Source organism: Lynx rufus, unplaced genomic scaffold (genome assembly GCF_022079265.1).
Source record: "Lynx rufus isolate CCGP_SWC_20201006 ecotype Redwood Valley unplaced genomic scaffold, mLynRuf1.p SCAF_5, whole genome shotgun sequence".
In the NCBI taxonomy this organism is placed as follows: domain Eukaryota; kingdom Metazoa; phylum Chordata; class Mammalia; order Carnivora; family Felidae; genus Lynx; species Lynx rufus.
This window is the reverse complement of record NW_025814867.1, coordinates 158,404,618-158,417,007: the sequence shown is the minus strand read 5'-3', so window position 1 is coordinate 158,417,007 and position 12,390 is coordinate 158,404,618. Positions and strand designations below refer to the sequence as shown.

At 57.3% G+C, this 12,390-nt stretch overlaps 1 protein-coding gene across 1 annotated transcript in view; it reads right to left on the bottom strand.

The window, feature by feature from the left end:
* The window catches only part of PCBP3 (poly(rC) binding protein 3), a 68,211-nt gene that overhangs the window by 8,238 nt on the left and 47,583 nt on the right, over nucleotides 1–12,390 (bottom strand). Inside the window, exons 9-11 of the mRNA XM_047099256.1 lie at nucleotides 11,860–11,901; nucleotides 2,719–2,797; nucleotides 1,930–1,989 (exon numbers count right to left, since the gene is read on the bottom strand). Of these exons, the coding sequence (XP_046955212.1) occupies nucleotides 1,930–1,989; nucleotides 2,719–2,797; nucleotides 11,860–11,901 (181 nt within the window). The remainder of the gene's footprint in view (nucleotides 1–1,929; nucleotides 1,990–2,718; nucleotides 2,798–11,859; nucleotides 11,902–12,390) is intronic.

The window sequence follows — 12,390 nt, the reverse complement described above, 5'->3', positions numbered from 1 at the left end:
TCTCCACGGGCCCAGAGGGTCCTAAGGACACACGGGTCAGATGCCTTCAAGACCGTCCCAGACCAGCTGGCGGGGTCCTGCCCCCACCACGGCCTCCTCCCCTCTTCCTGCATCTCCTATGGCACTCGTGTCCCCAACACCAGATGCACCGCGGTCCTCAGTCTCTGCCATGAGAGACCCTACCGGGGCCCGTCTTGCCTGGGCGGGGAAGGGGGGGGCGGTCAGTTGGCATGTCCTGAATGAACTAATTCATCCCAAATTGTCGTCTCCTTTTGCCAAATCAAGTTTCTGTTCTTTATCGCGTTCTTTTCACAAAGGCGCTTCCAGTACAATCACTTGGTTGTTCAAGCGTCTATACACATTCCATAAATAGTGACACCCAAAACGTCATTTAAGAGATTTCCTCAGTCCTGTCTGCATCCTTACAGGAACTCCTAAACAGCCTCATCTGGGTCGGACGTAACGACAAGAGTCCCATCGGTTCACCTTGGTATATTTTGATCCGGGGGAGGAAAGTATTAGACTTCTCTTTAAGAAGGTACTGAAATTAAGCTGGTGATTTGGAGACACATCTGCTCTTGTGCCTCAGCACCCCGTGCCCCAGCAGGGATCCTCTCTCACGATATGCTGACATTCCACGTGCTTGTATGAGTCAAACTTCGCCACGCGAGCCCGAGCTGGCTTTGGGAGCAGCGGTGACGTCGCCCCTTGTCACCACACATCCTACTCCACCGGCTGCCATGGTGGGACACGTGTGTGTGCACGCTCTCCCTGTGGGTCCCACGGGGCCTCGGGTGGGAGGTCATCACAGGGACCCCTTAAGGAGGTCGTGTGCACATGTGCCCCGTGTCCTTGGGGCCCGGAGGCGGTGCTGGGGGAGCCGTGACAGGGGAGGTGGGTGGCCGACGGGATGGGGGCCGTGGGTCCCGGGCGAGCCAGGCCCTTGAGTCCCAGCTGTCTCCGGAAGGCAGTCGCCGGGCAGCGGTACGAAATCCCATATAAACGGCAGAGGGCTCGCAGGCACACGTGCGTTACCACCTAGATGTGCAACTCAGTGAGGGTCGGTATCTACATCCTGTAAAAGTTTGTCTCTAATTCCCATTCGCTAAATTCTGCATGAACTGAGTTAAAGGCTGCACCGCGATGGAACCCACGTGGGGCGCTCTGATCATCAGAGCCGGCGTCTCGCCCGGAGATGCCCCCAGAGCCCCAGGCGCACAGCTAGGCTCTGGGGCCCAGAACACACGGACGGGGTGACAGCAGGCTCGCGCCGGGAGCGCTGCCCTCCTGCATTCCCTTTCAGCTGGACACTTGCTCTTCTGCCCCGACCCTGAGCGGGACGGGGGGAGCGGGTGGCGCCTCACGGGGAGACCGCTCCGCCCGCCGCAAGCTCTCAAGTGGCTTCGCTCCCCACCCGCCCTGGGTACTGGGACCCGCAGACCCGTGTCTGCCCTGCCACAGCCTAGGCGCATCTTCACTCAGCCACAACGGGTGCAGACAGATCGGGCCCGGGGGCCTCTGCTCCCTGACGGCGGGCCGTGTCTCCTACAAAACGCGTCCCCGGAAAGCACACGTCATGGTAAATTCTTTCCGGCAGGCCCCCACGCGCCGTGCCACCCAGAGAATGTGTGGCAACGCAGACGGTGGCCCACCACGTGTGGGGCCTTCAGTGGCCATCAGAGACTCGGGACTGACCCACTTGGCGGACACGGAAGCTGTGAACTGCACGTGCAGGCCTGGCGCCGGCCGCTCGGGCTCTGTCCCCTGACGGCACTGGCCCCTCGCTGAGGCGCTCGCAGTCCCCGTGGCAGACGCGATCGGGCCTCCTCGCCCCTCCTCCCGCCAGGTCAGTGACCCGGAGCCCGAGCAGGGGCGGACGCACGGCCTTCTGGGCCTGCTCTCTCTCCGTTTAGTGTGCTTTTGTTTTACCTGACGACTGGCCCATCAGATTTTGAGCTTCTTCGGAGGAGTGTAAAGGCAGCTTTTCTCCTGGAGAGCAAAGAAGAAACAGATTTAATGTTTTGCCCTCAAGGAGATAAGCAAGGTCACTTCAACTAGGGAAGCTCAAAATCTGACTGGCGCATGCACGGCAGACCAGCATGTCCGTGTGTTGTCACCCACTCGGCCACTGAGGCGATGCCCTGCCGTCATCCGGGAGGAACGCGCGCCCAGCTGGCCAGACAGTGCGGGCTAAGGCCCACCCCCGCCCCTGTGCCAAGTAGGGTGCCGATGGTGACCGCGCCCCGGGCCGGGGGCTGGCTCATCTCAGTTTTCCCCGGGGCAGGGCCGGGTGCCGTCCCGGGCAGGTGTCACTCCTGGGATGTGCACCGGCCTCCTGCAGAAGGGCATCCGTCTGCTCGTCTGAGCTCTTGCTCCTGGAGAACAGACTTCAGGGCTGGCCAAGTGGGTGGTGCGCCCAGCAGGAGGGACCTCCAGGACGCCTGTGTGCAGCGGAGAGCAGCATGGACCCGAGGGGGCAGACGGGACATCTCTTCCCAAGAAGGCCAGCCGTGAGGTGACTACCCTACCACAGGAGACACACGCAGACCTCCCCGCCCGGCCCTCTGCAACGTGCACACTGCTACGTGTCTACACTGCGCCCTTGGCATCCACAACTACAACTGTACCTGCTCTGCTCACCGCCCTGAATAAGACCGTTCAGAAAGAGAGTCCCCAGGTGAGAAGAGAGGAGGTCAGAAAGGGCAGCTGGGTACGTACCGGGGAAAGCGGGGTTGGTCTGTCCGAGGGGAGGAAAGGGGGTTTGCTGCATGGCCAGCTGGTGGAGCTTGGTCAACTGCTGGGGTAGGAGGGACACGAGAGCTAAGAAGATTATTGTCATCGAGCACAAGTCACACCAAATTAAAAAGGCAGTAACAGAACGTTGTACAAATAGATAGAGAGGGGCCATGCGGACACATGGCAGACGCAGAACTCAAGGACTTGGCCTGGGAAAACCAATGGGCCTCTGGGCGGCGCACCCGATTCCTTTCCTCTCCTCGACTCCCTGGCAGCTCACACAGGCCTGGCGGGCGGCGACCCCCAGCCCACAGCCAAGCGCCAGACGTCCAGCAGGATGTCCTTGGGCCTGCTCAGGCTCAGGGCCTGCACCGCACACTCTGGGCAACACGCTCAGCTCCCAGCCTCCCCTGGACAGCAGGGCCCACGCAAACGTGTCCCGGCCCCGCTTCGGGCCGGCCCTGGACTCCGTTCTGGAGGCGAGGACGGGCCCTTCCCGGAGCCCCCGGAGGCCAGCAGGAGGGGGCCCTCGGGGAGGAGCCGGCGTCCCCAGTGCCACACAAGTGTGTCGGGGAGGCAGCAATGGTGCCCGAGGCGCAAACACCCGAGACACTCAAGAGCCTTCACAGACGGGCCTCGCGGTGATAGAGGAGCGGGTCGCCGGCAGCTAAGACAAACACCACGGGCCCCTTCCCACTGTGGGGAGGGTCACGGTGTCCCTGACGGCCCGCCCTGGAGAGCCCCTGCCCTGTCTGCCGTGCCCCGTGGCCGCAGTGGCGGGCACGGGGGCTCGCCGTGCGCGGGGCCGTGTGGTCCAGGCTCTTCCAGCCCCCACAGGATGACGTACCGCGTGGACCCCAGCTACAGCTGGGGGCCCAGCCGTGACCGACCCGTGGCCTCCTGGTCGTCCCTTTCAGGTGGACCCCTCGCCGTGTGAGCCCCCGGGATGTGAGGCATGCTCCTGCAGTGGAGGTGGCCACACCCGGCCCATCTTTCCCGGCCGGCTCCTGTGACCTTGCCATTAGAGTTTCTGTTCTCCTTCCCTTCCTGGAAAGGGGGAGTGCCTCGAAATGCAGCTTTCTGCCTGTCTTCTGGGGTGCTCCCTGACCTGTGGCGCTCGGGGTGGGCCCGCCCAGGGAGCACTGGCCACACCTCACTCAGTGGGGCCGCTCTGGGTGCAGGTATCATGCCCAGGGGTCCTGAGAAATAGGTCAGGGGATGTGGTGACCTGGGCTCAGATTCAGCTCTAAGAGTCCCTGGCGAGGTGGTGCAGGTCAACGTTGTCCCTGGGACTGGGGGCTGACCCCGCCCCCGCTGCCCCGCCCCCCTGCCCAAGCCCTGACATCGCTGAGCCTGACGTGACCTGAGCAGCTCTGCACCGAAGCCCCCCGAGGAGGGTGTTGGAAGAACACACCCCGGAAATACCGTCACGGGACACCGCCGGAGTCACAAGGGACGAGAGGTGATGCATGGCCTGCACCGGCTGTGCCTGAGGCACAGGCAGGATGACCCTGCGGGGAAGGTGCCTGCAGAACACGCTGCAAGCAGCCTAGCGAAGCCTCCTCTTTCAGGGACGAGTAAGAAAGACAGCAAGTCCCTGCAGGCTGAGGAGGGGGTGACACCGTCCGTCCGTGGCTGAGGCGCCGCCCAGGGGCCGGACCGCAGACCGGTCCCATGAATCTGCCTCTAGCCGATGGGACCGGGAGCCGCGGGGCCGCGGGCCCTGTGCGCAGCAAGCATGGGCCACCGAGGACACCCGACAGGGGTGTGAACCCACCTCAAGGGGGAGTTGGAAACAGGGCTAAGGTTTCTCCACCAGGCAGTTAACTACGAGTTCCCAGGATGGAGGAGGAAACCACTTCTGGAGACGGCAAGCGGGAAGCTGGAGCACAGGTCGTGCACGTGGGGACACGGCGCACAGCGCGCTCTGACCACCGCTCGGATTTCGATGCAGACGCGGTGCTCACCTAGGAGAGCGGCCTGCCGTGTGACCGGACCCCTGGGGGCTTCAGCCCTTGGCCCAGGGGCGGCCCTGGTGCGACGAGGTCTGCTGGCACCTGCTGGGCTTGGGGAGCCCTGGCCGGGCTGCTCTGTGCTCCGCCCACAGCAGGGCCCTCTCCTATCTGTCCCGAGCCCCCGAGAGCACACAGCTGTGTGCCGGTCAGGACGGCAGTGGAGAGCGGGGCCCTGGAGGCGGAACCAGCCTGGGTTAGCCCCAGCACCGCCCAGCTCTGCGGAGTGGGCTCGGCGGGTCCCGATGTGCAGGATGGGGGAAGTGCCATCCCCAACGACCTGTGGCTTCCCTACCCGCCCGTCCACAGCTCCGTCACCCTGGCTGCTCCTCTGGTCTCTCCACGCCCCCCCCCCCGGCAGGGAGGCAGATGGGGTGCACCAGGCGGGTGTGCTCCAGAGCCCGGCCGCCCGTGTTCTGGGCACAGCCTGGGCACGACCAGATGAATACTCCCCGAGGCCAGCCACGCCGATGCCGGAGAACGGCCGCCCCCAGGGGCTTCAGATGTCCCAGCCCTAATGTCTCTGGCTGCCATGCACGGGCTGCTTTTTATGGAGAAATGGCCACACCAACAGATGAGTCCCCTCCACCCACGCACGTGAATGTAAAGTGATGTCCTGGGGGCACACGGCAGTGCCTGGATAAACACTGGTACAGGGAGCGGGTGGGCAGAGAGGTGGACGGATGGCAGATGCCAGCTGGCCTCCCTCTGGTCTTGGCTCTGCCTTTAATCAGTCAAGCACTTCATCTCCTCGGAATACAATTTCTACACTTTCTAAGGCAAGAGCAGGAAAAGGGCTAGGGGGATTCCTGCTTTTTGAAGTGTTTCTGCCATCAAAAAATAATCACTTTCAGTATTCACAAGGGCCTCCACGGGGCTGGGAGGGAAGAGGGGAGAAGGAAAGGGAGGGGGGGGCCAGGGTGTCGTGAAATGGACAGCTCTCTGTCCCTTGCCTTTTCCAATGGATACTGGTTGGGACAGAGAAACAGACAAATACTAAATGCAGACAAAGGCTGAAATCCTACGTATCCATGAGACCACAACTCAGTGAGTTATCTCGAGTCGAATGCACCATGCAGCTACGTCACTTCTCGGAACAGCCCGCCATGGGGGCCTAGGCGGTGGTCACGTTTCCTCCCGTGAAATTGTGCGTCTTTTGCTCATTTTTCTACTGGGTTGATATTTGCTGATTCACAAAAACTCCTTTTGTATTTCAGATACTAATCCTCTTTCAGCTGTTCTGCTGAAAAGGTCATTTCCCCCACTCCCCTTTGGTGTCTTTAGGGAAACAGAATTTTGAAATTTTAATGTAGTGAAACTCATTAATATTTTCTTCATGGTTTGCTTTATGTTTTGCTTAAGACCGCTTTTCCTGACCTGAAAAAGAAAGGCATTCTCCTATATTTTCTTCTAAAGGTGCTATTTTCCTCTCTTGTGTTGACGTTCTTGACACATAAGTAGTGTTTAAATTATTTTTCCCATGTGGATGACCCACTGTCCTGATATAGCCTGCTGGTCCAGTGTCTGTCCCTGTGCCCAAACCACTCTGTCTCCAGTCATTCGGCCTTACAGCAAGTCTCCGTATCTTCCGGGACTGCTCTCCCTAGCATACAGCCTCTTCATTAATATCTTGATGTTTCTTGGTCTTTGCTCTTGAACACAAATTTTAAAACAGCATCTTAAGTCCCTGTCAGGATTCTGATGGGAATTGTACTGCATTTGTACCTCGATTTGGGAAGAATTGACATTTTCTTTTATTTAAAATAATTTTTTTTAAAGTAGGCCTCATGCCCAGCATGAAGCTGCAGTGAGGGTCTTGAACTCCCGACCCCGAGATCAAGACCTGAGCTGAGATCAAGAGTCAGACACTCAACTGACTGAGCCACCCAGGTGCCCCGAGAATTGACATTTAAAGATACTTCACGTTCCTACCCGTGAACTTGGTATGCTTCTCCATTTATTTTGGCCTTTTGGTCTTCTTTAACTTTCAGTAAATACAAGGTTTTTTTTTCAAAGGTCATCTTTTAATTATTGATTTCAACTTAATTGCTTTGTGGTAAGAGAATAGAGCCTACAGGATTCCAATTTTTTATAGAGGGTGGGGTTTTTTTTTTTAATGGCATAATATGTGATCAAGTCTTACTAAGTTTCCATGACTTCCATGGCTGTTTAGGATTGTATAGAGTTCAATCTATGTCTCACCAGGCTCACCGACTGCACCATCAATACCTTCTGTATTCTTTATTGAAAGAGAGTTAGGTGAAGGCTCTACCTACAATGTCTGTCAAATTCCCTTTATGGTTTGTTAATTTTTTCTTTACATGTATTTGAAGATATGGTTAAGGTGTGTACAAATTATGAATTTATATCTTCTGGTGAACATGTAAGTGACTAAAGATCAACTAAAGTTGACTTCTTTATCAACGTCTAAGTGACTAAATATAGCATTTGCCTTGACTCCCGCCCCCCCTGCCCCTGACATTAATGTTGACATACAAGGTTTCTTTCAGTCAGTATTTTCTTAGAATAGCTTTTTCTCTTCTTTCAATATTTCTGGGTCCTTATTCTTTAGGTGCGTCTCCAGGGGAAGAAAACGCTATGGTTTTGTTTTTTTTCCCTGTTCTGTTAGCTTGTCTATTTGTTTGTTTTTTTGTTCTGTTTTGCTTTTTAAGTCCGAGAACCTTATTTTTTAACTGGAACACTTTTACTTTGATCACAATTACACGTACGTATAGACTAATTTCTGCCGTTTTATTTTGCACTTGTAATTGCCCTGATCTTCTCAGGCTTCTTTCTCCTGTTTTTCATCCTTTTCTCCTTTTGTACTGGTTAATTTCTGCCATGCATTCTCCCTCTATACCTTTACAGAAGTTACAAAATTAAACTCTTTTCTGTCAGTGGTCACTTTCACATTTTAATACATACGTTTAAAGTCTAAACTCTTTGCCTCTTCTGGGATGACACGGTAAGCTACAGAAAGTTCTCATTCCCCCGGGGTCCATCTGAATCGAAGGTCTGTTTTTGTCTACTTGTTCTGTTTTGTTAATCCCACAAATTAGACAACTTTGATGTTGACTTTACAGACAATTTTTGCTTTCCTTTGCCCAAATGTATACATTTTTGTGTAGTTTAAAATCATTGGTATTTCATTGGCCCGTGCTTATGTTAATGAAACAAGCCCGTTTCCTACATCTCTGGCCTCGCCTCCACAATCTCTGTCCTTCTCCGGAAGGCATCCGTCACAAGCCTGTTGGTCACAGCTATTTGTCTGAAAATGCTTGGATTTAGGTCCTTGGAAGATCCTCTTAAGATAGAAACTCGGGTTGACAATTACTTTTTCTTATCACACCACCACCTTCTGGCCTCCAGAGTTGCTGACGAGACGTCCCCTCCTTCCTCTCTCGCTCTCTGTGACATTCCTGTTCTGACTACTTTGGAGATTTACTTTTGGTCTTGATGTCATGCAATTTTACTCTGACGGATCCGAGATGGATTTCTTTTTATTTACGTTGTTTGGGATTTGTTGGGATTCCTGAACGTGAGGACTGGTTTCTTTTGTTAATTCTGACAAATTCTCAGTGCTCATCTCATAGAATCGTCATCACCCTGTGTGATGGAAATGCAGATTCGGCCTCTGAGGGGGCAGGGAGGCAGAGGAGATCTCCGGCAAGCCGGCCTGGGGGCAGGGATGGGAGGTGCCCTGGCAGTGGGTGGGGCGCGGGCACCTCCCCACCAGCCTGAGCTGCAGGGTCCTGGGAGGAGTAGGACGGACGTGAGGCCCAGAAGCTGGCTGGCGTCGGAGTGCTGGCCAGTCTCCACTGTGTCCAGTACGAGGTGCCACCACACGGCGGTCACCGGGGGAGTCCCCGCACCCACAACAAATTGTGAGTGGGCAGCAGGACCTGACGTGCACCCTCCCGCTGCTGCCTCCTCCCTCTGTTATGGCTCCGTGTCACTGTCTCCTAAAGAACACGCTTCCTGTGACCCCCGGTTACTGGGCGCCGCTGCCGGAAGCCATGGCTCTTTATTCTGGCGACGAGCTTTCCAAACGACCACTTCCTCGTGCTTGCGACTGGGTGGCAGTCCTGAGGGCCGCCCTGCAGTCGGAGCCAGGTGCAGGCGAGCAGGCAGAGGCGGCGAGCCCTTTGTTGTCACTTGGAACGCCTGGCTTACTTTCTGCTTGCCTTTGGCCCCTTGAACGAGGGAGTCACTCAGAAAGTCTGAAGCCCAGCAGAGAGGAGTCACACGCGGGGTCGGCCTGCCACTAGCTGATCACACCGCGGAAGTGGAGAGACGCGGGTTACCGGGTGGGCGGGAGGACTGGGTGGCTCCCACGTCTGAGTCCCTGCTGCCCCCACCCCCCACGTCTGAAGCCGCGTGACCCGCGGAGGCTCCGTGGAGGTGAGCCTGGGGCCGGGGACAGCCTCCCATACCCGGTGCCCCGGTGCCTCTCCTGGGCGAATCCGGGGGGATCCGGGCAAAACAAGCGAGTGGCAGGTGCCACCGCAAAACTGGCAAGGCGGGTCCTGGCGATTCTCCAGGGAGGGCGAAGCAGGGCACGTAAGAAGTACGTACAGTTTAGTTCTAGATGAAGAAACACTCAGCTCTAAGAAACAGGTTTCCTTACAGTCTGGGCCTGATTCAGATAAGTTGCCAGGCTGTTAAAATGTGTGTGTGTCAGCCACCGTGGCTCAAACATTCAACCTGTGCACTCAGTTATATTTTAAAATAAAGTAGGATTTCCTACCACTATTGTGTTTGGGTTCTAAGAAACGAGGCCTTTAAAGTCCCTACTGAATACTAAGCGTAGTTAAAAGTTCCCTTTCCTGGCCACCATCACCCGTGTCCCCAGGCGGCTGGTTTATTTTTGTTTCGGATGGAGCATCAACACGATCGTCTGGCGTTCAGTGTCACCAGCGCGCAAAGCGCACTTCTCAGAGCTCTCGCTACAGAGTCCTGGCAGCCGTGCGTCCCCCACCCTGTCCGGTCTACACAGGGGAGGGTCCCGCACAGAGCGCCAGCTCATGAGACGTACCAAAGGCAATGAAGCAATTATGCAACCCTGAGTTATAAGTCAGCTTAAACAATCTGACAAAAATGCCTGCGAAACTACCTGCTTTCAAGAGATAGTGAGAAAATCACATGGAGGGACGTAACGACGAGTTGATACAAAAATCAATCAGCCAAACGGAAGTTCCTCAGCCTGAGACAGGTGTGCGCCCACGAACGTGGGAACCTGAGGCCAGAGACTCTTCTCCGTGAGCTCAGAGGCCATGCCTAGGGCTGCAGGAAATCTCAGGCCTCAGAGCTGTTCTCTGGGGTCAACCGCCCTTCGTGAGGGGCTAGAGCACTGTGTTTCCCGAGCTCCTGAGTTTGAGAAAAGCCCACGAGCCGGGTTTCCCAGTCTGCTCTTGCACACGCACCCGCACTTCTAGAGGAGCAAGACCAGCGGCCCCCCGTTAAACGAAGATCGTGCCACCCGAGGAATTAGGCCTGTGACCCACTTGGCCTCTGTTCTGATTTGCCACCACCCCACTCGGGGCCCTCTGAGAGGAGCGGTGGAGCCCACCCCGTCGTGTGCCTAGGCTCCGTGCGCACTCCTGCGCTGGGGACGGGCCGCCCCTTCTCCCAGGCTCTAACATCTGCACCCCCTGTCACAGTCGGCGGTCGGCTGAGACGATGAGGGACAGGGCGTCACCCGCCTGGAACCGGAAAGGCCTCTGAGCCACGGGGCCTGCCCCTGCCTGCCGCGGGAGCTCCTACGGACCGACCTCCAGCGCTCTGTCATTTTCGTGGGCACTGCTGGCGACCTCCTTGGGGTAAAAGACGTTTAACTTTTAAAGCTGCCGGTGGTTCTTTCGAGAAGGCTGAGTAGGTTCACACCTTCACCACCTCCCCCACTCCTGGGATCGCTAAGCGACTCACAGGAGAATGAAGAGCATCCCCGATAACACGGAACGGGGTGTGGAGGTCACTAGCGGAGGCCAGGCTTTGACACGTATCCTCAAAGGGGAGATGGAGGTGGCCAGGGCCCTGAGGGGTCTGTGGGCTCCAGCGGGCAGGCGGGGCACGGAAGTGACCCGCCTGCACATCTCACTGACCACGTCCTGCGCGCCCAGCTGGACCGTGTAGGGGTTGGCAGAAGACTCGAGCACCCAGCGACCCGGCAGCGCCTCCCACGTGAGTCCCGGGTCCCAGAGAACGTGCAGAAAGCGCTTTCTTGGAGAGGCCGCGAAGCTCGGCAGGTCTCGACACGGTTCAGAGAAGAAAACGGCTTCTCGAAACCAGCTCCAGGTTGGCTGCTGCTGCAGAAAGCGGCACGGAGGCCGAGCGCCCCTCCACCGTCTTGCCCTGGCCCGACCCCCGCCTTCCTGCCCCAACCCTCCCTTCCGGATCAACTAGCGAGGACCTCCTTGCCCGAGCGTCCGGATCCCTGTGGAGAGACGACCTTGGGTCACAGCTGCTGCCCTGTTCCTGCTGCACACCGGCCCCTCAGCCCCTGGGCCACTGACAGTGCATCTTTGGATGGCCCCGTTCTCCACTCGGATACCACACTCAGACTGGAACACACGCAGGGACGTCTGAGCAGGCCCCGATGGCGGAGCAAGGGGCTTCAGCCCTAGAAAGAAAACCAAGGCCACGTCTGTTGGCTTTTGCACTCAGGGTGTAGGGGCTGCTGTTTCAACTCGGGCCCCACAGGGGACAGCGTGGCTTTACCGGACGTTCAAACATCCTTCCCAGCACCTCTTGGAGCACCTGTCTGATAGCACGTCACCTAACTTCTCAGGTGGCTGCAGGGCACCCGATGGGGCAGGTGCCACGGCAGAGCAGCCTTGCGGCCACCGCCCAAGGCCCTGTGTGCAGAGGAAAGCCCCAGAGCGCAGCAACAATCAGAACAATTTGACATCAGGCCAAGTCCTCCACACAAGTAGAATTAGTGCTAAGAGGTTAAAGGTTATTCAAGGTCATATGGATACGACAGAGGTCGGGAACATTGAGAGAACGGTATTAATATTATTGCGTAATATTAATATTAGTAGCAAGTACAGCAGCATGCAGGTGGGTAACGGTAATGAGAAGAGAAGGCCAGGGAGGCAGAGTGGAGACTCACATCTGGGTGGGGGATGGCGTACTGTCCCTGGATCGTGTAGGCCTAGAAAGAGAGAGACACGGTCAGCTCGCGAAGCGGCGGCCACGCTTGTGCCCCCGCCGGCGGCCCTCCCCGGGGGACACGGGCTTTCTCAGGGGTGGGGCTTCGTGGGAACGGGCCCGAGGCCCTCTGGAGAGAGCGTGCCCTCACAGAGCGCATCCCCCCTTCCGCCGACAGCTTAGGACGAAAGGCGAGTCCCTCAGGGCGCCGGGAGGTGCAGACTGGGGGTGTCGCGGGGCCAAGCCTCACCGGCGCGACAGCGGGACACGTGGGCCAGGCGAGCCGCGCCCCACCTCCTGGAGAGCCGCAGGAGTGCAGACTGGCGGGGCCGGCAGGGAGGGCGGGAAGGGGCGCCGCTGGGAAGGCTCCCCACTCCCCCGGAGGGGGTTCTTAATAGAAACCCCCCGCAAGTGATCTGACCGTTACGGATTCATTATTAGCCTTTGGCAATTTTCATCAGCTTTCAGAGTGAACACTTTTGCAAAGTACTTG